The sequence below is a fragment of the Coptis chinensis genome, chromosome 4, assembly GCF_015680905.1.
Source record: "Coptis chinensis isolate HL-2020 chromosome 4, ASM1568090v1, whole genome shotgun sequence".
Taxonomy (NCBI): Eukaryota; Viridiplantae; Streptophyta; class Magnoliopsida; order Ranunculales; family Ranunculaceae; genus Coptis; species Coptis chinensis.
Window position 1 is genome coordinate 8,217,666 of NC_141459.1, and position 22,904 is coordinate 8,240,569.

The 22,904-nt window shown below is 40.4% G+C and overlaps 1 protein-coding gene and 1 long non-coding RNA gene across 2 annotated transcripts; one reads left to right on the forward strand and one right to left on the reverse strand.

Annotated features, from left to right (window-relative positions):
• The first annotated feature begins 1,713 nt into the window (after positions 1–1,713).
• LOC147501641 (uncharacterized) lies at positions 1,714–16,728 on the forward strand. The gene is made up of 3 exons (XR_015221424.1): positions 1,714–1,870; positions 2,100–2,243; positions 16,416–16,728. It is a non-coding gene; the product is annotated as an uncharacterized LOC147501641 (long non-coding RNA).
• Positions 16,729–17,589: 861 nt separating this feature from the next.
• Positions 17,590–17,961, reverse strand: LOC147501642 (serpin-Z3-like). The gene has a single exon (XM_086604358.1). It carries the CDS (start codon positions 17,959–17,961, stop codon positions 17,590–17,592), a length of 372 nt encoding a protein of 123 aa, XP_086460484.1.
• Positions 17,962–22,904: the final 4,943 nt, after the last annotated feature.

A 22,904-nucleotide genomic window follows, 5' to 3' on the forward strand; every position in this document is an offset into this window, starting at 1 on the left:
CTCCAGTATGTAGCTAGCTTGGAGATCTTGTCAGCACAGCAAACTCGCATTTCATGTGCGTCTTGGTACCAGACTTCTATCCTTGTGGTCTGGCCGCTTTTTGGATGGGGCGTCACGAGAATCTGCGACTTCCGCTTGTTCGTTAAGCGCCGTGGTTTTAAAGCTTTTATAGTTTTATATACTTGTACACGTGAGTGTACAAGTCTTCCAATTTTTCAGGACGCTCCTTCATGAGCGACCTGTATAGCCAGGTGTTTTTCTGGATTGCCTTGGTGAATGCCAAGGTTGCGAAGGACTCTTTGAGGTCGCTATCCATAGACAGGAACTCGGTCTTGAATCGTCCTAAGAAGAAGCGGATTGACTCGTCGCTCTTCTGAAACAGCATGAAGAGTAAGTCGAGATCGGTTTTCTTACGTCTGTTGTGGACGTAATGGTTAGCAAACTGATCGGTTAGCTTTTCGAAGCTATCGATGGAGTTCGGTTCCAGTGAGTAAAACTAGTCAAGAGCTCCCTCTTTTAGGCTTGCAGGAAACAAGCGGCATTGCAAGTAGTCGAACTCTTGTGCACTATAGAGTGTGAGGCTCTGGATGTAGCGAGCTACGTGTTGACCGGGACACGTACTACCATCATACATCGCAAAGTGCGGCTGGATGAAATCGTGCGGGGAAGGTTTACTGAGTAAAAACCTCCTCTGTGAATGGGGATGCTCGATAAGTTTTCAGCATCTTTTGGATGATCTGAGTGGCATCCTTCTTCACAGTACTCTGGTCGATTTGCTGGGATAGCTCGTTGATTTGTTAGTTCACCTCGTTTATGCCGTCCTCAGCGGTGACTCCATTTGGGTTTTGGGCTACCACCTAGTTTTTTAGTGTGGTGTTTTCCTATCGTAGGAGGTTGATGCTGTCGTTCATGGCTCCCATATGGGTGGCCATACTCTTCATTTGGTCCTGGAGGCTTTCCATGCTTCGTGGGCTTGAGATTTTGTTCGAAGGTTTTTTGTTTGAAGGTTTGTGAACTAAAGAAATCGAGACACAGATGACACCAATGTAAATGTTAAGATTCGTTTAACCTTACTGATGTAGGCAATTTAGGGGAGAAATGGTTGATCGATTGGGTTTGACCGAGTTTGTGTGGATGAACTACCTACGTATCAAGTTCTCTCTACTGGGGGGAGATTTGAATCAGGTCAGACGTAGTTCCTCATCCTATTTATATAAGCAAGGTGTCAGCACATCTTGCTCTCCTGTGTCAGGTCAGATCTAGGTTTTCAGGTCACTCCCGAGCCATGATGGCGAGTTAAGGACATTTATTGTGAAGCGTGCCTGAAGCCTAGGTCTTGATGGCTGCATTAAAGACATCAAGACTTAGGCTTCTGGGTGAGATCCTTTACTCGAGAGGAGAGGATTGAGCGCTATGGAGGTCGCTTCTGGGTGAGATCCTTTACTCGACTTGAGTCACTTCGAAGCGAGCTCACAGGATGAGTACGTGAGATCGGTTGGTGGTGACATTGCTTTGGGTGCGAGTTAAATAGGTTGCTTGCCTGAGTCGAGTCACTAAAAGCGAGCTCTGAGGATGAGGATATGAGGTCGGTTGATAGTTTTGTATATGCTGAACACGTGTGCGATATTCATTGGAAGTGAATATTACTCTCTCACAAGATGTAAGAAAGGAAAAACAGAGACACACTTAGTCAGACAGATATGAGTTATAGACTTATAGCCGCCTTTGCTTACTAGTTTACACAATTTCAGCATAAAAAAAATAATAACTAGTTCACACAAAGATAACATCATCCCAAAGCACAAAATTAAGAGCATCAGAATACAGGATAATGCAACTATGCAAGTAAAAGGATATCCAACTTGATAAGGCAAGATAGAGAAAAATTACATACCTACAAATATTGTACACCTGGTTACTATCAAAAAGAAAAACTAACCCATTTCATGTCTGTCGATCACCACCAGAGCTTGTAGATCCTAACCCCAACAACAACGGGGCTCGCCTGAGATCTTGTTTATATTTCATTTACTTGTTATCTTTATAGTTTGTACTCAGAGTTTATTCTTTTTATAATTCTCAACATATTGGTATTGCAGAAATTCCATTCAATGCTATGTTGACTTTAGATTGTGGATAGCAAGGAAAGGAGTGTATTACAATTTGGGACGAAGCTTTCCTAAACTCGATTTTGATGTTGGTGTACTCTTCAGATGTTGGTAGTTTATTTTCCCGGAATCAAGGTGTGATAGTCTTCAACTCCCGTACCCCATATTTAGTTAATTTTTCTATTAGTACCATTTAAATGTCCTGTTACTTGCGTGAGACTATAATTAAGTCCAATGAATTTCTCCAACTTTGATGTGGACCTAGAAAATAGTACTTACCTCAAACTAGGGGTGTTCCCGGTGAATTTTCTGTTATCACCACGTCAAATTTGGAAAAGTTCATTTTCATTACCAACTACTACGGAAATAAAATCAAATATCTTGATTTGATAAGGTCAATTTACATAAAATCAACTACTACGGAAAATTTCTGCAACAAACTCTGCTATTTGTTGATTTGCTCAACACCACGCTAGTAGAATGGGGACTGGGACAAGGTAGGAACTATTCAATTTTATCTTCTATATAAGCAGATCACATTCATTTGAAGTAAATCCAAGCAAACGAAAAGCTCTTTCTTCCTCTTTATCTGCTCTCCTTCACTCTTCTTCTGCATGGTGTCATTGGTGTCGACCCGCTTTTAAGTATTTGTTTCGACTCTCTCAAGTTCACCTCAGGCAGTCCTTATAGCAGCAACTTGAATACTGTGTTGAATCAACTCAACATCAAAGTTCCTCCCACTGGTTTTGGACTAAGCTCAGTTGGCTATAGCCAAGATACTGTAAACGGGCTTGCATTATGTCGAGGCGAGACATCTAGAGCAGATTGCAAGTCTTGTGTCAATACGGCAAGTGCAGAGATTCAACAACGTTGTCCAAATGACAAAGGAGCTATCATATGTGTATAGGTTTAAAAGTCGGTGTATGCTTGAAAAAAGTTAGTTAGTGTTTTAAAACGGAGCGTCTATAGGGAAAAAAGCGGAAAAAAAGAGCGAACGAAAAAAAAAGTGGGGCATAAAAAAGCGGGTTTAAAAAAGAATAAAAATCGGGTTTAAAACGATAATATATCGTAAAAGAAAAAATGGTAAAAAAAGGATGATAAAAGAATATAATAGATAAGGAGTTTGATTTTTTATAATAGTGGAAAAAAATAAACACATAAAATAAAAATAAAAATAATACAAATGAAAGAAAATTCAAATACATGAAAGTATCAAAATATCATTACTCATCCAAATACTAGAAGTTTTAGTTTCAGTACCAAAATACGACTCTAAATAAGATACTACAAATTACCAACTATAATGGCATAATTAAGTTATACAAATAAGTTAATAAGTTTAAAATTTTCAATTAATTATTAATGATCCAAAGCAAAATAGAGAAAATAAGTCAAAAAGTAATAAGTCTTCAAAAGGTAAACCTCCATAAGAATCCTTTACTTCTCAAAAGTTATCTTTTTTTTTAGATATTTAAAACTAAGATTTTAAATGGGAAATTTTCAAAACCCGGTTTTTTTTTTTTTTTTTTAAAATAAAAAAAAAAAAAGTTTTAAATGGGAAAATAGATTTTCCGGATAAAAAAAACGCTTTTTAGAAGTTTTAAAAACTAGAAAATGGTTTTAAAGAGTTTTTTAAAAAAACAAAGCGAGAGCTTTAGGTTTTGAAAAAGAAAAAAATGGGGGTTTGAACAAAGAGGGAACGGACGCATTCGAGTTTTACCAAGATATCTTTATTTTAAATAAGTCGTTTTTTAAGCAAAAATCTTTGTTTCGAAGTTGAGATAGTGTAAAACCCGCTTTAATGTTGTCGGCCCGATTTATGATGGAGAGGAGATGAAAAAAAAAGGTTAATGAAAACATCACCATTTTGAGAGACAATGGATTCAAAGAATTTGTTTAAATGAATTAAAAAAATAAAAGAAGAAATCATATGTATATATTTTGTTTGATTTGTGGTGTATAGGGCATTTTAATTGGTGGTGACATGTGGAAGGTGGGTTGAAAAAGGGACGTCAACAAGAAATAGGATTGTTTGGACCGCTCGAGAGGTTAGTTTTGTTGTGAGTTTATGGTTGGGAAAAACATGAGGATGTGGGGTATAGGTGTTGAAGAGATATAAGATGGCTCGGGGTCTTGAGAAAAAAAAAATGGGCAAAGTTAGGATAGGTATGAGGGGTTTGTGTGAGGATGAAAACAAAAATAGGTGGCGGTGGAGGAATTTCATGAAGGAAGGAGATGAGCAGATATTTGGGCTTGGGCCAAATATGATAGAAAGGGAAATAGACTATGGGTCTTAAACTTTGGGTTAGATTTAATTATTTAAAAGATTTCTCACTTTGGCATAGACTTTTATAAAAACTTTGAGAAGAAAAAAAAGGGAAAATTATGAAAAAGGATAATAATAAAATAATAATAATCTATTAGGTTGATAATATTTTGAGAATATCCATACATTTTGTAAACCAAAAAGAATTGAATCAAGATATTCTGGGGAGAAAAATCTATAAAATGGCCAAAACCATAACAAATGAAGTCATATTGTTAGGAAGACCTAGGAAAGTGTCAAATGACCGGAGCCATGAATGGTAGTAAAATAGGAAGTTGTGGCCTTGAAGAAATTCCTTGGGTGGAGAGGAAATGAGAATATCGATGTGGCTGTGATATGATAGGTATTCCTTGAATGTGGGCGTCCTAAGGTATTTTGATTAGAATGAATAGTTTTGTGGTTGAGTGTATGAAAGCCCGAGATGGCTATGGCGTTGTGGTATTCAAAGGGAGAGAGGCCCGAGAAAGGGCAAAGGGAGGAAACCGTGGGGGTACTAAAGGGTGGGTGTATAAGATAAAGAATTGATTAATTGATGGAAAAATTGATTTGGGATCAAGCCCGTGGGTTTACCTTTGAATACATGGAAGGGGAAATATATTATATATACAAGTTCTAACTTTCCGATGACTTAATAATATTTTGTCTTGATCCGCGGTAGTGAGGACATCAAGTGTAATTGATTATTTAGATATTAAAAGGAGTTATTAGAATGAGTTAATAAAAAAAATAATAAAATGGAAGTTTTGCTTGGGAAGAAACTATGCTTGGTTGAGATGACGGCTTCAAAAAGGGAATGAAAGTTATGATAGATTTAAAGTGTTAGTTGGATAAGTAAAGTTTGAAATGTTTATATGTATTTAAGAATCCAAACAAATTCAATATCTTTGACCCATGTTTGCTTTGTTTTGGCGGATGGGTGTGTTCTTAGAACATAGGTGGAAAGCGGTGGAACAGCGGAATTAGGATTAGGTGCACCATTAGAGATCTTTTAGATCATTCTTTAAAGATTTAAAAGGTATTTATGGGTAGTGAGAATTTATTTGGAGAGTTGTTTGATGTTTTATTTGGAAGGATGTTATCTTAATAAAGGGGATAATTGTTGGGATTTTTTGTTATTTAAGTTGATTCTTTTATGACATGGCTACATGGGTTTTGTTGTGTAGTATCCCCTGTCATAGTGCAGGTTTTAAACAAGTGAACCTAGTGATGTTTGAGATTTTCTTTATCTCGAATATTCACTTTGTTATTGTTTAGAAATTAGTATTGACGGAAAAAAATCGCATTTGCATCACTTTAGACAACGGATGTCATCGGTGAGAAAGTTGAAGAGCTAGAGGGGAGCCTTGGATTGGTATTATTGCTTATATTCAACATCGCCCGTGGACCATTTCATCCACCAGAAAAGGAGGGTAGTGGATATCGCGGCCTTATTCAACATCAAACAGAGGTTAGTGGAATCGTTAAGGGAATTTCTGTGTAGATTCAAAGAAGAGACCCTGAAGGTGGAGAATCTGGATGAACATACAGCGGTCATTGCCTTTCAGCATGGCTTGAGGCAGGGGACTAGGGTCCACGAGTCGGTGTCCAAAATAGAAATCATCACTCTGCACGCTCTGTACCCAAAGGTAGAAAAATATATTTGGTACGAGGACATAATGCAAAGAAATGCAAGGGAACAAAAGAGATCTGGGAAGGCAGTGCAGGCGGTGGATAAGGATGATCAAAGAGATAAGGGCAAAAGCAAAAGAGAGAGAAGGGGGATCCTACGAGGAGGAAAATCGTGGAACCGAAAAGAACGGGGAGATCGGAGCAGGAGAGATGTTCCGCGAAAAGAAAGCCATACCGTGAGATAGAACAAACACCTCTTAACAGGCCATTAGAGGAAATCTTGCCACTCATCAAGGGGTTGCGGCATTATAAGGACCATGGAATACACCTAGAGAGATAGAGGGGAAACATTTTTGTGCATATCATCAGATTAGGAACCATGCCACTAACGAGTGTTATGCTTTGAAGTGGTTGGTGGAAAGAATGATTGAGAAAGGGATGCTCAAAAATTTTTGTTGTGGAGGTTAAGTCATGTGGAGAGTCACGGGCTCTGCTAGGATCTTAGGAACAATAAATATCATTTCTGATGGAGAGACACTCGAAAGAAATGCCCACCGAGACAAGATAAGAAAGACAACGAGCTTATAGTAGGTAAATGAGGTGGCAAGCACGCCGCGGTTAGTGTTGGGAACCGCGATGGGCGAATGAAACATAATGTTCACACCGAAAGACTTGGAATCCATGATTTCGCCGCATGAGGATGCTTTGGTGATTACCATAGCAATGGGTAATTATCTAGTGAAGCGGGTGTTGATAAACTATGGAAGTTCGGTAGATTTGTTATTTAAAGGGGCCATGGAAGAGATGAACATAGATAGAGATCAGTTAAAGGTTCCTCAGACCAATTTGTATGGCTTCAATGGTAGCATGACAGAGCCTATGGGAGAGTTAATGTTACCCGATAGCAGCCGGGTCCGGCGGCGGTATTCACGGGTTTATGGTGGTAGATACTGGGTCCCAATATAATACCATTCTAGGGAGAAGATGGATTCATGAAATGAAGGCCATTCCGTCGACCTATTATTAGATGATCTACTTCCCCGCGAAGGGGGGGATGTACGAAATAAGGGGGGATCAAGTCGCCGCGCAAATATACATAAGGTGACGGTAAAAAATATGGTCCGCGGAATAGGAGGGGAAAAATCGACATGCGAGAAAGGAAAAGCATAGCAATTACAAGAGGCGGACTTGACTGAAGGATACGAGCCTCCTCAGGGACCGAAAACTCTGGATGAGATTGAGATCGTGAACCTAGGGGTGGGAGAGGAAGAGAAGTTTACCGGTTGGTTAGTCGGACTTGCGGAGGAATGGAAAATCAAAATTTGGTAATTATTATTGATGAGAATCTTGATATATTTGCATGGGGCGATTGAAGATATCCGCGGGGATAGATCGAGTTTGCTTGTCATCACTTGCATATGAAGGAAGATGTGAAACTGTAAGACAAAAGATGAGAAGCGTAAAGACCCAAATATGGCGGAGGGGATTCGCGAGGAGGTTATCTGGCTTAAGAGCGCGGGGATAATCGGGGATGTGGAATGTATGGAATGGTCATCCAACGTTATCATTTATTCCAAAAAAACGGCAAAGGTCGAGAATGTGTGTTGACTTCTGAGGCGTGAATAAAGAGTGCCCAAAAGACTGTTATCTTATGCAGCGAGTGGATGAGTTAGTGGATAGAACTGCTGGTTTCAAGGTGTTTTCTTTCATGGATCGTCCATGGGATATAACCAGTCGCGATGTTACCCGCCCGATCGGGGAAAGACAACCTTCGTGGTGAAAAGGAGGTACTACTTTGTTATACAAGAATGCCTTTTGGTTTGAAGAATCACGGGGCTACATTTCAGCGGTTAGGGGAAAAATGTTTGAAGACAAGATTAGGAAGGGCATGGAAATATATATTGATGATATGGTGGAAAAAAGCATGTCGAGGAGGAGGAACATTTGAGTCTCCAAGAAACTTTTCACATACTCGGAGGCATAGGCTGAAACTCAACCCCGAAATGCACATTCGGGGGTAACCGGAGAAAAGTTCTTAGGTTACATAGTCACGTACCGTGGAATAGAGGCCAATCCCGAGCAGATTAGATCACTAGTTGAGATGTCGTCCTCTCAGAATGTGAAAGAGGTGCAACGATTGGCAGGAAGGGTCGTGGCAGTGAACAGATTTATATCTACATCATCGGACAAATCACGAGACCGTTGTATCAGTTGTTGAGAAAATCGCCAGATTTCCGATGGACCACTGAGTGTGAGGAAGCCTTTCAGGAGTTGAAGGTTTATTTAGGACAAGCACCTTTGCTATCGCGATCAGAGCAAGGAGAGAAATTGTATCTTTATTTGGGATTTGGGGGTTTTGTTGTAGAAAAAAGTACCACTTTTAGAGTAAAACCATGCTAGAAGCTCGCGATCTGATGGAATTGAGAAGTATGCCTTGGCGTTGATTTTCTCATTGAAGTTGAAGCCCTATTTGAGGCTCACTTTCGTGGTGGTGATAACAAATCTGCCCCTCGAAGCAAGCATGGAAGGCGAGAAAAGAAAAGTCGGTGAATGCTAAAATAGGTAGTGATGCTTAGTTGTTACAAAATCCAATATCATATTAGAACGGCGGAAAAAGCGCCAAACCATGGCGGAGTTCCTAGTAGAATTTCCGCCGAGGATCCCACTTGGGAGAGGAAATGGTCATGGACGGGAGGGAGAATCTAAACGTGATCCCTTGGATCCTTGGGATATCTTGCCAATGGATGGAGAGTATTAGCGGATGGATCATTCTGACGATATACGGAATGGAATTGGCGTTGTTTTGGTGACTCCCGAGAACCAAAAGGTTGGAGTTGTCAATGGCGGGGATTAGCGGCTTCTAATAATGAGTCCGAATATGAACCGGTGATAACGAGGTTTAGATTTGGCACAAGATCTGGGAGTAAGCGAGTTATCGGTGTTCTCTGACTCTAACTTGGTTATTTATCAGATGAATGGGCGGTTTGTGGCGCGATATCTAGATGTTCTATAACGAAAAGCCAACAAGTTCAAAAAGATTCAGTTTGCCCATTTGGGCCGCGGTGAAAACATACATGCTGACGCTTTAGCATACGTGGTTGATGTGCTTCCAGGAATAGAGGGTCGTTCAATTGAAGTGAGGGTGTTAAGCAGGCCAAGTACATCAGAAGAGGAGGGTGTATGGCTCACCATTGAGAGGGAGGCAGGTTGGATGACGCCTATAAAAACTTTTCTGATGGGAGTAAAGATAGAGAATAAAAAGGAGAGACGAAGGATGGAGCAAGTAAGTCGAGATATCGTTACGTTAGATGGGGATTTGTGCGGGGAAAGAGTTTATTGGACCCTTTGTTGAGATCATAGGGCCCAAGCGAGGTGCAAGAAGTGTTAGCCGAGGTACATGAAGGTGATTGTGGAAGTCACTTAATTTGGGCGAACAACAACCCATAGATTGATATCTCGGGGGTATTTTGGCCCCATATGAAGAGGGATCACGACGAGTATGCAACAACTTGTGAGAAATGCGAGGTTTTGCCTGACTCATACATTCCCAATTGAGCCTCGTATAATGTGTTTAGTCTGTGGCCATTTGCCATGTGGGCCTTGGATATAGTGGGGCCCTTGCCCATGGCAAGCGGCAAAAAAGATTTATCTTTGGCCGCCATTGATTATTTCACCAAGTGGGTGGAGAGTGGCACTACTGACAAGTCAAAGAAGAGAATGTGAAGAAGTTCCTTTGGGAGAACATCATATCTTGGTTCGGATTGCGTATACAATCATTGCAGATAATGGAACACAATTTACTTGGGGAAAGGTGCACCATTTCTTCAAGCCTACAAAAGTGAAACAAGGGTTCTACGCCATACAATCCGGAGGGAATGGTCAAAGCGGAAGCATCAAACAAAATCATCATGGACAATTTAAAGAAAAGTTGGAGGACATAAAGGGCGTGGGGGCGATGAATTGAATCATGTTTTATGGGCTTATCGTATTATTAACCGCGAACCTCCACGAATGAATCACCATTCGCAATGGCATATGGAGTAGAGGATGTCATACCTGTGGAAATGATAGAGAAAACGACAAGAACCAGGGCCGTGGAAATGGGTCTAAATGAGAAGATATTAGCCATTGAGTTGAATGTCATTGAGGATAAAAGAGATATAGCTTCGACGCTGTTGGAGGAGTACCATCGAAGGCTACTGAGAGATAGTATGATAGACGAGTAAAGCCGCGTGCATTCATGATTGGGGATTTGGTGCTGCGAAGGGTTACCCCAGCCACTAAGAAGGAGAATGACGGCAAACTAGGACCCAACTGGGAAAGACCATATGTCGTGACAGAGAAGGGAACTTCTGGCACCTACAAGATTGAGACACCAGCAGGGGCAATGATTGAGAAACAATGGAATATAAGAATGCTGAAGAAATTCCATGAAAGAAGTAATGTTTAGCTTTCCAGTGGGACAAGAAAAATTTTTATATATAGAGAGCGATTAGAAAATGTATTGTGTGTCGAATTCTAAGTCAATGAAATAAAGAATGCATTTCTTTCGCCATAGTATGAATATTAGTTGATCAAAGACTTTGAGCCATAGCATCAAACCGGGGGCAAAATGAAGCTTGGTTGATCACGAGCCCTTCACGGGATCGCGTCCGAATCAATCAAGGGGCAAATGAGCTGCCCCACATTAGAAACTTCGCAATTGTTCAAGGACAACGGGAGGAAAACCTTCCAGCGGACTACACGTCGAATCAAACTTAGGGCAAAAAATGAGCTGCCCCATTAGGAAGCTTCAGCCGTTCAAAAGACAACGGGGGGATGAGCCGCCCATGACCACGTCCGAATCAAACCGTGGCAAAATGAGTTGCCCCATCAGTTCCAAATTCCAAAGACAAACTTCAGCGGACGAAAGCGTCAAATCAAAACGGGGCAAAATGAGTTGCCCTTATCGGGTTTCACTGGCCGTCAAAGAGAGCGGGGGCGAGCCGCCCATGGGACTGCGTCGAATCAATCAAAGGGGCAAAATGAGCTGCCCCACATTAGAACCACAAAGGCAATGAGGAGGGGATGATCCGCCAGCGGACTACACGTCGAATCAAACCGGGGAAAAATGAACCCCCCAGGAGCTTCAAAGATTCATTCCATAGGCGGTGGGGGGAGGAGCATTCCGGATAAAACGTCCGAATCAAACTTGGGGCAAAATGAGTTGCCCCCCGTCAGCTTCCACGACCATCCGAAAAAGGCAATGGGGGGGAGGAACCTTTTCGCGGACTAAGGTCCAAATCAAACTTAGGGTCAAAATGAGCCGCCCCCCCATTAGAGGACTTCCCATTCAAAGGCAAATGGGGGGGGGAATGAATGATCCCCAGCGGACTACTCATCCGAATCAAACTGGGGGCAAAATGAGCTACCCATCGCTTCACAAAGCATTCCATAGGCGAAGGGAGCCGCCATGATCTAAAACGTCCAAATCAAACTTGGGGCAAAATGAGTTGCCCCTATCAGGCTTCACAGCCGTCCGAAAAGGCAATGGGGGGAGGAACCTTTTGCGGACTAAGGTCCAAATCAAACTTGGGGTCAAAATAAGCTACCCCGATTAGGCTTCACAGCTGATCAAAGACAATGGGGGGATGAGCCTTCGCGGACTGAATGCCCAAATCAATTATGAAGCAAAATTAGGTGAGACAGAAACAAACTCCAACGCTAAAGATGGATATCAAAAGTACATTCAATGGGAATTAGATTTGCTAACAAGGAACTCGGGAATGCAAAACAACTGACATTAAAAACCTGATGGGTATACCCAGAAAACCAGGCAAAAGATATAATACAAAAAGTGCAATAGGTCAAAGTATAGGGATTACAAAAACACAAGTTTCACTTAGACAAAGACATAAATTCCAATGAGTTACTGCTGCCCTTCGGTCGCATCCTTCTGAGTGGACGCCAAATCCCCTTCACCAGAGGAAGGAGGATCGTTATCCAAGTCAATGGGAGAGGCAACCACACTGGATGTGGGTAGAGGCATCACTTGAGTAGCAGCATCAGTGGGGGAGGTGACCGGAGAGGAGCCCGGCAAGGGAGCAAAGGTTGGAATATCCGTTCTTGGAGGGGAACAGGAAGAAGACGGCCCGACGCGCGGTGAGATCTTGAGTACATTATTTAAGTTCCGCGGCTAATCTTCTTCTCCGGCTAGACTACAAAAACGTTCCGCGGCCTCCGTCCATGCCTTGTTGTCTGGCCCGGCTTGAGTGGATATCTTACCGCCGCTTTTGGCCCTCAAGTTTGGATGTCACACCGGCCACATAGTCGCGATGCTTGTCTTCAGCCAACTGGAGCGCCTTTTGAGCCTTCACGGCTATAATTCGAAGATCGTCACGATCCTTCTCCAACTTGGCATATTTAGCCTTCCAGCCATCAGGGCCTTCAATCTCTTGCTTCACGGTCTCCAGCGATTCCAACGTGTTGGTTAAGCCGCACACCACATAGCCAATGTACAAACTCAGCTGCAAAGAATGATTAGTTACCAAACTATCCAAATGAAAAGATAGGTTACAAGGGAAAAAATTTAAACCTTTTCCCAGCCATGGTAGATGGATGCTCTATGCGAAGCGAACGTGCCAGAGTCTCCATATGCTTGATCTTTGGGAAGATGCGAGTTGAAGAAAAGAGAGGCCACAACAGCGGTGTTATCTAGGGCCGAGTCGCAAATTGCTATATCCCAATCCCTGGCCCTGAATTGAGGGCGCCATATGTCAATGGCACCAGATGGCAAAGGCCCAGATGGGTAAGGGTCTTTACCGTGACGGCGTCACGCGGGGAGCAAATAGGCATGACGGTACAAATATCGTTTGTTGATGGCCGGCGGGCGGTCCTAGCCTTTTGGTCGGGGGACTCTTAGGTCGCGGACCGGTGGCCTCCTCCCCATCCAAGTCACTTTCGCAAAGTTTGAGCTTATTAGTGGCCATGGCAGCTTCAGTTACAGTGGATGAGGGTTGAGTAAAGTCGTCTTCCCAATCCGCCACGGCAGAGTAGGAAGAGGGGGCGGTATTAGGAGTAGCGGTATGAGATTGAGCGGCAGCTCGTTGGGCAACGACTTTGGAGTGGTATATCTTGTTGGTGTACTTGAAGGACTTATAGGCCTTTCTTTTAGGGCGAGGGGAGGATTTGGGAAGTCTTTCTTTGGGTGGTGTTGGGCGGTAGAGCGGACCTTGATATTTACCAATGCTTTTCAACGAAGGATCAAGGAGAAGAGGGTTGCCCTTTTCTGGATCTATACCAAGAACTTTACACTGGGCACTTCTCAAATCACGGAGCCTTTGGAAAGTTGTTGATGAGACGCCGGTGTAAATTTTAGATCGTGAATCAGGGCTCCAACCTGTGTCACAGAAGAAAGACAAGTTAAAAGCAAATTAGGAAAGGGCACTGCGAACCAAAAGATTTTATGTACCACTAGAAAGGAAACTGAGATGCCTTAAAGAAACTTCAGATGAAAGATCCGCGGATAGAAAACTACCGGACACATATAACGGATAGTAATGCCACACTTTGTCAGAGGTAGTAATGTGGAGGACAAAGGACTTCTTCTGTGGACGTGTACAAAAGGATTGATATCCTACACTACCAAATTTGGTGCTTTTCTTTATATAATAATGAGCTATTATGTCGCAGAGTTGGATTTTGGGTGAATTGGTTTCGTTGTAGTGATTCGCGGCGTATAGGATGCGCCAAAAGTTACCAATGCCTTGGCATGGGGGGATGTTGAAGTGGTTACATACCTCGACATCCAGAGGAGTTAAGGGAAACCGCAAGCCTGTGGTTATCTGACCTACGGTAGCGATGAGACAATCGGGCCGCGGTGTGACTAGATGTGGGAAATGGGTGACGCCAGGCACGTGCTCAAGGATCACATTGGCTGGGATGCCGTAAACAGCTTTAGCTGCATCTAAGTTGGGTCTACAAATGGGTATGAAAGGGGGAGGAAGAGTGGCTTTCCTTCCTGAAGTGGAAGGTTCTGCGGCAGGGCTAGAAGTGTCAGAAACCATTGACTCAGATCGTTCCGTGGTATGACCGCTAGATCTGGAGGTGGAGGACGCCGATCCATCGGATCGAGTACCTGAGGTACTCACAGATTCGGATTCTGACATGATAGAATCAAACAAATTGGAGAGCCCTAACTGAGGTAACAAGGGGGAAAATAAACCACGAAGGGAAATGAAGGAACAGTAACGCGACTAAGAATAATCGGGTATAAAGGACAGGAACAAAGAGGATGAAGACAAACCTGAGGTAATAAGCAGCAAAGAGCAACGAAAACGAAGAACAGTGAGGAAAACTAGAACCTTGAGCGACCAAAGATCCACCGAAAATGAAGAATAGTGAGAAGGATGGAGCAGAGTGAGAAAAGTGAGAGGGTTTAGATGCAAAAGTGGGGTTTTGAAGAAAGAGAGATGTTTGAGTGGGATACTAAGCGACAGGGGTAAAAACATAATATCAGAAGAAAAAAATGACCAGAGAAAAAAGGACACGTAGGTCCTCGAAAATCGAAAAGGCAGGTTCGATGCGCGTGCCGAAAAGACAGGTTCCATACACGTGCGCCTTGGACACGTGGATGTAATGATGGCACACATGCAAAGGAGGTATGTGCCACAGATGGAATATTTGGAGGGGGAGGTTTGGGTGGATTCTCGGAACCGTGGACGGTCCGCGGACCATAAATGATACCGCGGAATGTCAACGGGACCGAGAGGGGCATCTGTATAAGACATATTGATGACATGTGGAGTCATAGGTAGCAAAGGGGTCGTATGCAGAGTTGCAAAGAGGAGACATGATGCAGTGGATCAGGTCCGCGGTAACCTAACTGCCGAGAACTGCCATATAGGGAGTGGGATAGGTGGAGAGCTGAAGGGCGCATGATGGAGAGGAGATGAACGAACCTTATAAAAAGAGAAGTTAGGAAAAAAAAGACAGTATATAAAGAATAGAAGGTGAAAAATAGAAGAGAAAAAGGAAAAAGAAGAAATCCATTAGGTTGTAATATTTTGAGTATACAATATGGTATGATCATTGTTTATTGAAATATTCAAATGTTAACTTCTTTGGTACAATCGATTATCAGAATAAGTTCTTCTTGTTCAATGTACAAATTGTAAATGACACTGAGTCATTTTTTTTTTTTTTTTGAAAAGATGCAGGGATTTTGTAGGTCCCCATCTGTATTATAACATTTCATAAGTTAACATTACATCATCCTCTACTATAGAATTCAACTTGATACATAAAGGAGGAATAAAAACAACAGGTTCCATATTTTCGCCTAACGAGAGTTTTGCAAGGTGATCTGCAGCTCTATTTTCTTCTCTGAATACATGGATCAAAAGGACATCAACCAAGGAAAGCATAAGTCTTCTAATGGTAGCCACCAGTTCCAAAGATCGCCATGTTGAAGTCTCGATATCTTTAAGAATTTGGATAGCTCTTAGTGAGTCAGATGCCACTATGATCCTCCTATAGCCAAGATCAATACATAGGAGACTGAGTCATTTAATCAAAAGACAGAAGTTCTTAAGCAAACTGTCCGTTAAAGCTTCTGGAAGTTCCAAGTTGTTTGCAACCGGTAAGACAAGTCTTGGAAAGCTAGAGAAAACGAATGGCACTGCTCAGAAACTATACGGTCTTGTTTAGTGTACCAAGGATCTGTCTAACAGTCAGTGTAAGAAGTGTTTGGATGATGCCATAAGTGAACTTCCAAGCTGCTGTGATGGGAAAAGAGGAGGAAGGGTTGTTGGTGGAATTGTAACTTTAGGTATGAGTTGTATCCCTTTGTGAAGTCTTAGTGCTTGGGCATGTGGATTGTATTGTTATAGATTAATTAATGAATAATGTACATCAATTCATGATGTCTGATGACTACATATTGGAGATGGTTATACTAACTCCACCTTATAGTGACTCCAAAGTTACTCCACTTCTAATAGTGGACTTATAAGATGAATTGAGAGCTAATTTTTTGTGGAGATATACATAATATGATGAAGAACGCCCCCACAAAAAATCAACTTAATTGAATATGTTTAACCTTGTCAAAAGTTATACCGAAATTAAACAAATATGGGCCGTTGGATAATTTCAAAACATTATAAATGATATTTGACGAGGTTGTACATCTTCAAATGAATTGATTTTTTGTAAGGATAATCTCTATTATGTAGAGAACATCTCCACCAAAAATTAGCTTCTAATTCATTGTATTTAGTGGTGGAGTTTTTTTGGAGTAACTTTAAGTGGAGTTCATAGAACCATCCCCCTACATATTTATACAAATTATTTACATTTTGTTAATCTAAGTTATGATGTTTCTTTTCTTCCAGAAAGTTGTGATGATTACTAAAGGTCTATCCAGACAAAGACATAATCTTTTGAAGTTCAAGCTCTTAGTTGTCTCCAAGCCTACTTCAGCTTGAGGGGGTATGATAAGCAAGTCATTGAAGATACAAGAACATTCTAGAAGTAGTTAGTTATACAGTTGTCAATTCTGTTAGTTGTCAAAAGTCTGTTGTAATTCTGTTAGTTGTCAGAAGTCTGTTGTAATTTTGCTAGTCTGTTAGTAACTTGTCTATATATAGACATGATGTAATTCATTTTACAATCTTACAATCAATGAAATCACAAGTTCTTTATTCACTTCATAGATTACCTCTTCTGCCTTCAAAACATTACCATTGTTTCCATCATCATAATAATTGTAATAATAAAAAATTGCAATAATTATAATAATAACAACAAGAATAATATTAATGGTAAAATAAGTAAGAGATCTATGAAACTATAATACGAAAGAAATGGAAAAAAGAAAGAAAGCTAGGTTTTGCATGTTTCGTAAATTTTGAGTTGAATATCAATTTCAAGGTTCTGGGTTGGGTTCCCTCCGTCTGAGTCTATAGCACAATCACCCAAATTGTAATATAAGGAAAGGCCAATTTTGCAGATTCGTCACCTGGCTTCAGAGAGATGAGCTATGGATTAAAACTTCAATTTAAGCTTTTCAGTAGAGTGGCTAACACAGACCTAGCTTATAGTAGAGAGTATCACTATTGTACTCGCCATCAATACTACAGGCAACAAATAAGGTTGGTATACACTCTGTATCAAGCCAGATTCTTGTCCCCCATGTAGGTGTGAATCTGAACTTCAAAAGTTTTCTCTTGAACTGGACACTCACACACTAAGGGAAGCAAATTTTAGGGTCGATTTGCCTTTAGACATGGAGCAACTCTAGCCTTGGGTATATCCCTTTGTAAGTTCCAGCAAATATTCTCCAAGCTGCTATTACAGATTTGAGTAACTGAATTTTGTTTACTTGTATGTTCGAACTTGTTTTCTCCTATCTGTGTAGCATACGCCCCTGTAATGTTCTTTTCACTATATGAATGAATTACTTACCTATCTCCAAAAAAAATAGTATAGGAGACTCGTTTTTGGAACAATGCTATAGTGGCTCTACCCTTAAGATGAAGTCAAGTTTTCACAATGTCAACAGTTAAATTATATAAAAGATGAACAAAGATGAGTTACCTTATTTTGGAAATCCATAGCTTCAGCCTTCCCTTTGTAAACATTTTCCGCAATAGTTTCAAATGTTGGCTTCAGAGTCAAAGACTGTTTAACCCATATCCCACCAGCGAATGATAAAATGGGTCCTTTTTCTTCAGTGAATGAGTCAATTAGCTTTGTAGCAACAGAGTTGACATGATTAAGGTTTTCAGCCTCCAAACATGTCAGCAATTCTTCTAAGGTTGAACCGTTGGCGCCGTTTGCTAATAGACTCAGTGCGAACACAAAATTCTTGTCTTTTGCTTTGCCAAGTGCGAGATCCTTAGCGATTTGAAGACATGCAAATGGTGTACTGGTATTCATAGGTCTTTTTGATTCCACGTTGCCACCACTTTCCATGAAAATTCCACTTACTGCAGCTTGTCTACATATGAATTGTTAACCGTTTTCAGGATTAATTTCTCCTTGATAAATTGTTCACCCTTGGGACTGTTTCTTATCCGACCAAGACAGTCTGCAGGGCTGACTAAAGCTCAACCAGAAGGCTATTCAATCAGTTTTATAAAAGTAAGGTGTTGGGAGATTTTACCCACCCAATACTATGGTAGTTAACAAATTCAATACAGCAATAAAAATTACTACTTAATCGACAAGCAATCTATAACAAGCAATAAGTATGAAGGTAAATATACAAAGAGACACAAGATTGCTTTATAGTCGAGGTTTTTTTATAATAAAGATTGGAGAGTTTACTAGAATCAAGAGCAAGCAACCTCACTCAAATTCTAACTCAATAGAACTCCTATAATTCTCTTGAAAATGAATCTCTCAAAGTTGTCTCAATCCTAATAATAAATTTATTTTTTATAAAAAGACAGGAGAAAATTTTCTTAAGAAAATGAGTTTTGGAACGAAATTTCAACTAACTATCAAAATTCCGAAATATATCACTATGTGGTTTTGACCGATGTCCATAAGTTATTAGGGGAAAGAAAATCCAGTAGCTTTCGTTCCAAACGATATATGCACATCGCCATAAAGCTTCCAAACGAACTCGTCAGGTAACTCGAGCTTCTTCTAAACTATGTCGGCAGGTCGTGGAGACATACTAATATCCAGAAACTTTCATCGTAGAGGCTTCACAACATCGACACTTGGACGTCGTCCAAACTTGCTGGTAAGACACCGGAGCTTCGCTCGACAGTTCCACAACCCAACACAAGGATCACACCACTATTTTTAAGATGGGTGAGATGGTGTATTCTTATGCACGTTCAAAAAGAAAACAACTTTATGTTGTTTAATTCATGAAATTGGGAGTTGTTGTCCTCTCTATAACCCCTATATCAATGGGCAATGGCGATAAGGTTGTCTCCCCACTTACAATTGGCGATTTTAACCTACTCACTCTACTCCTGTCTCTGTTCTTTTTTTGTTTGGAATTCGACTTGTAAGTGGTAATGCCCTCTGATTCAGCTTGACTGCTCGCTCTTGTATTACAGCTGATTACTCTATCAAGCAAATCAGGTTTAATTGTATACAAACATAAATACTAAATAATATATATATATATATATATATATATATATATATATATATATATATATATATATATCGGGCCGGCTAGGTAGACAGCCGAATTTCAGACAGCATCCAAACAGCAGAATATCGGCCGTTGGATCACAAAAACAATCACGCTCAGATCTAAACACCGAAATTTCGAAATATAACTTACGAAGGGTTTGGATTTTCTCTGACTCGCTCTCTCTCTCTCCTATTCGTCTCTCCAAACATACAGTGACTCTCTCTCTCCAAACTCATAATCGAAACCATCGGGAACTAGTTTTAGTTGAATCAAATCCAAACACTAGCAGTAATGTGATTATTTTGGCACATGGATTAATTATAAAAAGGAAATCAAAGGGAAGGAAGTAATAAGAGAAAACAAATGGGTACGAAATTGATGTTAGATCTACGAAATTGATGGCTACGAAATTGATGTCTACGAAGAGAAGCTACTAAAGCTATCATAGAGAAGAAGAGGGGTCCTACTAATTCTAAAAGCTCCTCCCCAGAACTGTCCTCGAAGCTCTCCATGAACGAGTCACTGCCTTGCATTGGGAATCCGCTCTCATGGTATTGTTTTTCATGCGCATTTTAAGCTTGTATGAGATAGTGTGCACTTTAAAAAAAATACTGTTGATGTTGGTAAGAATACTGACTAAGTTCATCATCAGGGTGGGTGGGTTCGAAAATGTGCCCACATTGACATGATATTGTGGTAGGAGTTAAAAGGGCATTCTTAATTGACATTTTTTAGCGAGCTTAGAATGAGTAGGAACTATGGTTGGTTTGTTCTAAAGCTGCGTCATCTGTGTTAAGTTTGATCTCATTTGGTTCAGGAGGACCAAACTATAGTAATTGCAAGTGAATATGCGCTTGGTGTTAGGAGTCCAAACACTATAGTCAGGTCCACTTGAATCTCCACTATGCACGTCGTTAATGTTAACACCTATAGAGTTCAGAAACTGTTGAAAAAAACTGGAGGTACAGGACGTGAGCTATTTTGCACTAGTGTGTTTGTATCCTTTGAGGTCTTTAGCAGCCAAATTTAGGCGATTTTGCATAGATGTAGAGCTGAACCAGTTATCCCTCCATAAATCTGCACTTTCACCATTTATGAGTTCTGATTTATGAGTTCAAGCTTTCAAATTTGTTTCATATGGTATTCGATAAAATGTCTTCAAATGATTTTTGTTGAGTTTTTACTAATTTGCTAAGTTGGGATATGTTGTTTTTTAAATAATTTGTTGAGCAAACATCCAAATCGACGATAGTGGATCTTTAGCTCAAAGGGCAGAGCAGTTTGGAGATATCCAAAAATGATGGTGGTTCGAATCCACCAAGATCCTCTAATAACAAAAGTTCATACAACAAAACTGGTATTTCCCAACGTATAATGTATTGCTTTGAAATACTAATTTGTTTTGGTAATTTGAGTGAGTTGACGTTGTGCTGGTTTTTCTTAGACGCAATTTTCTTTGAGGAACTGTTTTTCATAGTTTTGCCAAGTGTTTGAGAGTTTGGATATGGTATTTGCTATTAAAAATGCAATGTAGGTGGTTGAAATGTCCCATGTCTTCACAGGTTTGGAGTTTTGGCGAATCTAGGTAAGTTGCGGTGTACTTGTAAGAGATGCTAATTGTGAGCCAGGATTCCACGAGCCTAGAATTTCAGACATCTGGAGACAATGCGTGGTATGCGGTTTGTTTGGTTTTGCAGGGAAAGACTCTTGTTGTGAAATTCTATGACTTCCCGGATACATATGATGAGAAATTTAGCACAGCAGATTTCAAGGACACCAAGGAGTTGGAGAAATTCATTGGGAGGTTTCGCCCAACTTCTGTTCAAGTACAAGATAATGAATGCATGGAGATCACCGACGAACGATTGTTTGTGCTTCTACAGTATTTGGCGTAAATGATGTAAAATTCTATGATGCAACTGCCCAGGAAGTCAAGATTAAGGACCACAATGCAAATTTGAAAATGGGGAAGAAGATATCCAGAGAGAAACTGCAAATGGTTTCACACGGTTCTGCTCGTGTTTTCGATGATGTTAAACTGATGTGCAATGTTGCACCCAGTCCTAATAGGACCCAGAAAAGGAATTGTCTCCGTCGGCTATTGTAGATTTTGTCAAAAAGCATGTCTCTATTACTTCGCATGCACAAGTGTTCCCAAGTTTGTCTTCAAAAACTTATACAAGAGGAATCATCGCTATAGATACCCAAGAAGAGCTCCAGAAGTTATCTGATTTCTTACCGAATTGTGTAGTTGTCATACAGTACCCTTTCAGAGCAACAAGGTTTACATGCCTAACACTCACAATAATCTCAACTTCATGAGTGAAACAAAACTTGCATCAAGTACATCAGAGAGTGGATTTCAAAAAGTTTTATCACTACATAGCTAAGCCAAGCACACACAAATGTACAAAGTAACCAGGAAGAGCATAACAAAAATCAGATGCAATAATACAACTATACAAGCATATAAGAACAAAGATACATAATGACTGATTTTCGGGAGATAAATGGACTTACAACTTTCCAAATCAAGGGCTCCAGCCCCGACAGAAACTTCTGAAACGTGTTCATAAATACCATAATACATATAATACATAATAAATACCATAATACATAATCAATATCTATTTGTTTGCATAATCACTTCTAGACACATAAATACCATAATACATATTTCCAATTCTTGCACCAAGTGCTTCACATCTAAATTGCAAAGACAAAATTAATAGGAAATACCAATTTTGTTGTATGAACTTTTGTTATTAGAGGATCTTGGTGGATTCGAACCACCATCATTTTTGGATATCTCCAAACTGCTCTGCCCTTTGAGCTAAAGATCCACTATCGTCGCCTAAAAAACAACGTATCCCAACTTAGCAAATTAGTAAAAACTCAACAAAAAACAAGAACCTCGATCGGTAAAATAGCCACGTAAAATAGTAATTCATAGGCATGCTACGTTGCTACTGGAAAAGAAAAGGAAAACAAGTGATGATATGAAAACTCAAGGTGCATAAGTGAAGATCGGTAACCTTTTTGACATATTCTTCAGTGTCCCAACTTCTAAGCACCTCGATCTGGGCTCAATTCAAAACAATTTAGACCCAAAAGTGAAAGAACGTGAAATTCTTTTTAACACAATCCGCCCAAAGGATCTGTGTTTTGACTGTATAAAATGTGACAGAGAAAGAAATGCTTTGAAGGACACCAGACACTTTTTCCAGAGACCTGAACTTCAGGTATTGATTCCAAATCCAAGTACCGTACCTTTGGACCAAACTTGTAGTCGTTGTAGATGCAGCCAGAAACACTCGCCAAAACAAAACAACTAAACTATTGTTAACATGACTCGTTAATATTGTTAAGAGTATCACTAGTGATTTATAATATCTGTGATCCCCTTGTTTAGGACGTGTGCTAGCCAAAGAACCAGTAAATCCCACACCTAGAACTGAGAAACCTGGTGAAGAAAGTTTGAGAGCATCGGTTGTAAGCTGACAATGCCATATCCTCTGCAGTTTGCTTACAAGCAAATTGTGTAGGAAGCTAAACACAGAAAAAATAACAGAATTATGAAAAAAGAATTTGAAGTGAAAGTTGGTAGAGGGAATTATAGTTTGATAAGTAATACCTGAGAAGCACCACCAGATAAATAGAAAACAGCTTGATATGGGCTAGCATGGATTGCTTCTACCACTCTAATCAAACCGTCACCCAT

Bases quoted from the DNA above. Each gene is read 5' to 3' on its own strand.
- LOC147501642 (XM_086604358.1), bottom strand. From the start codon at position 17,961: ATGAATACCAGTACACCATTTGCATGTCTTCAAATCGCTAAGGATCTC.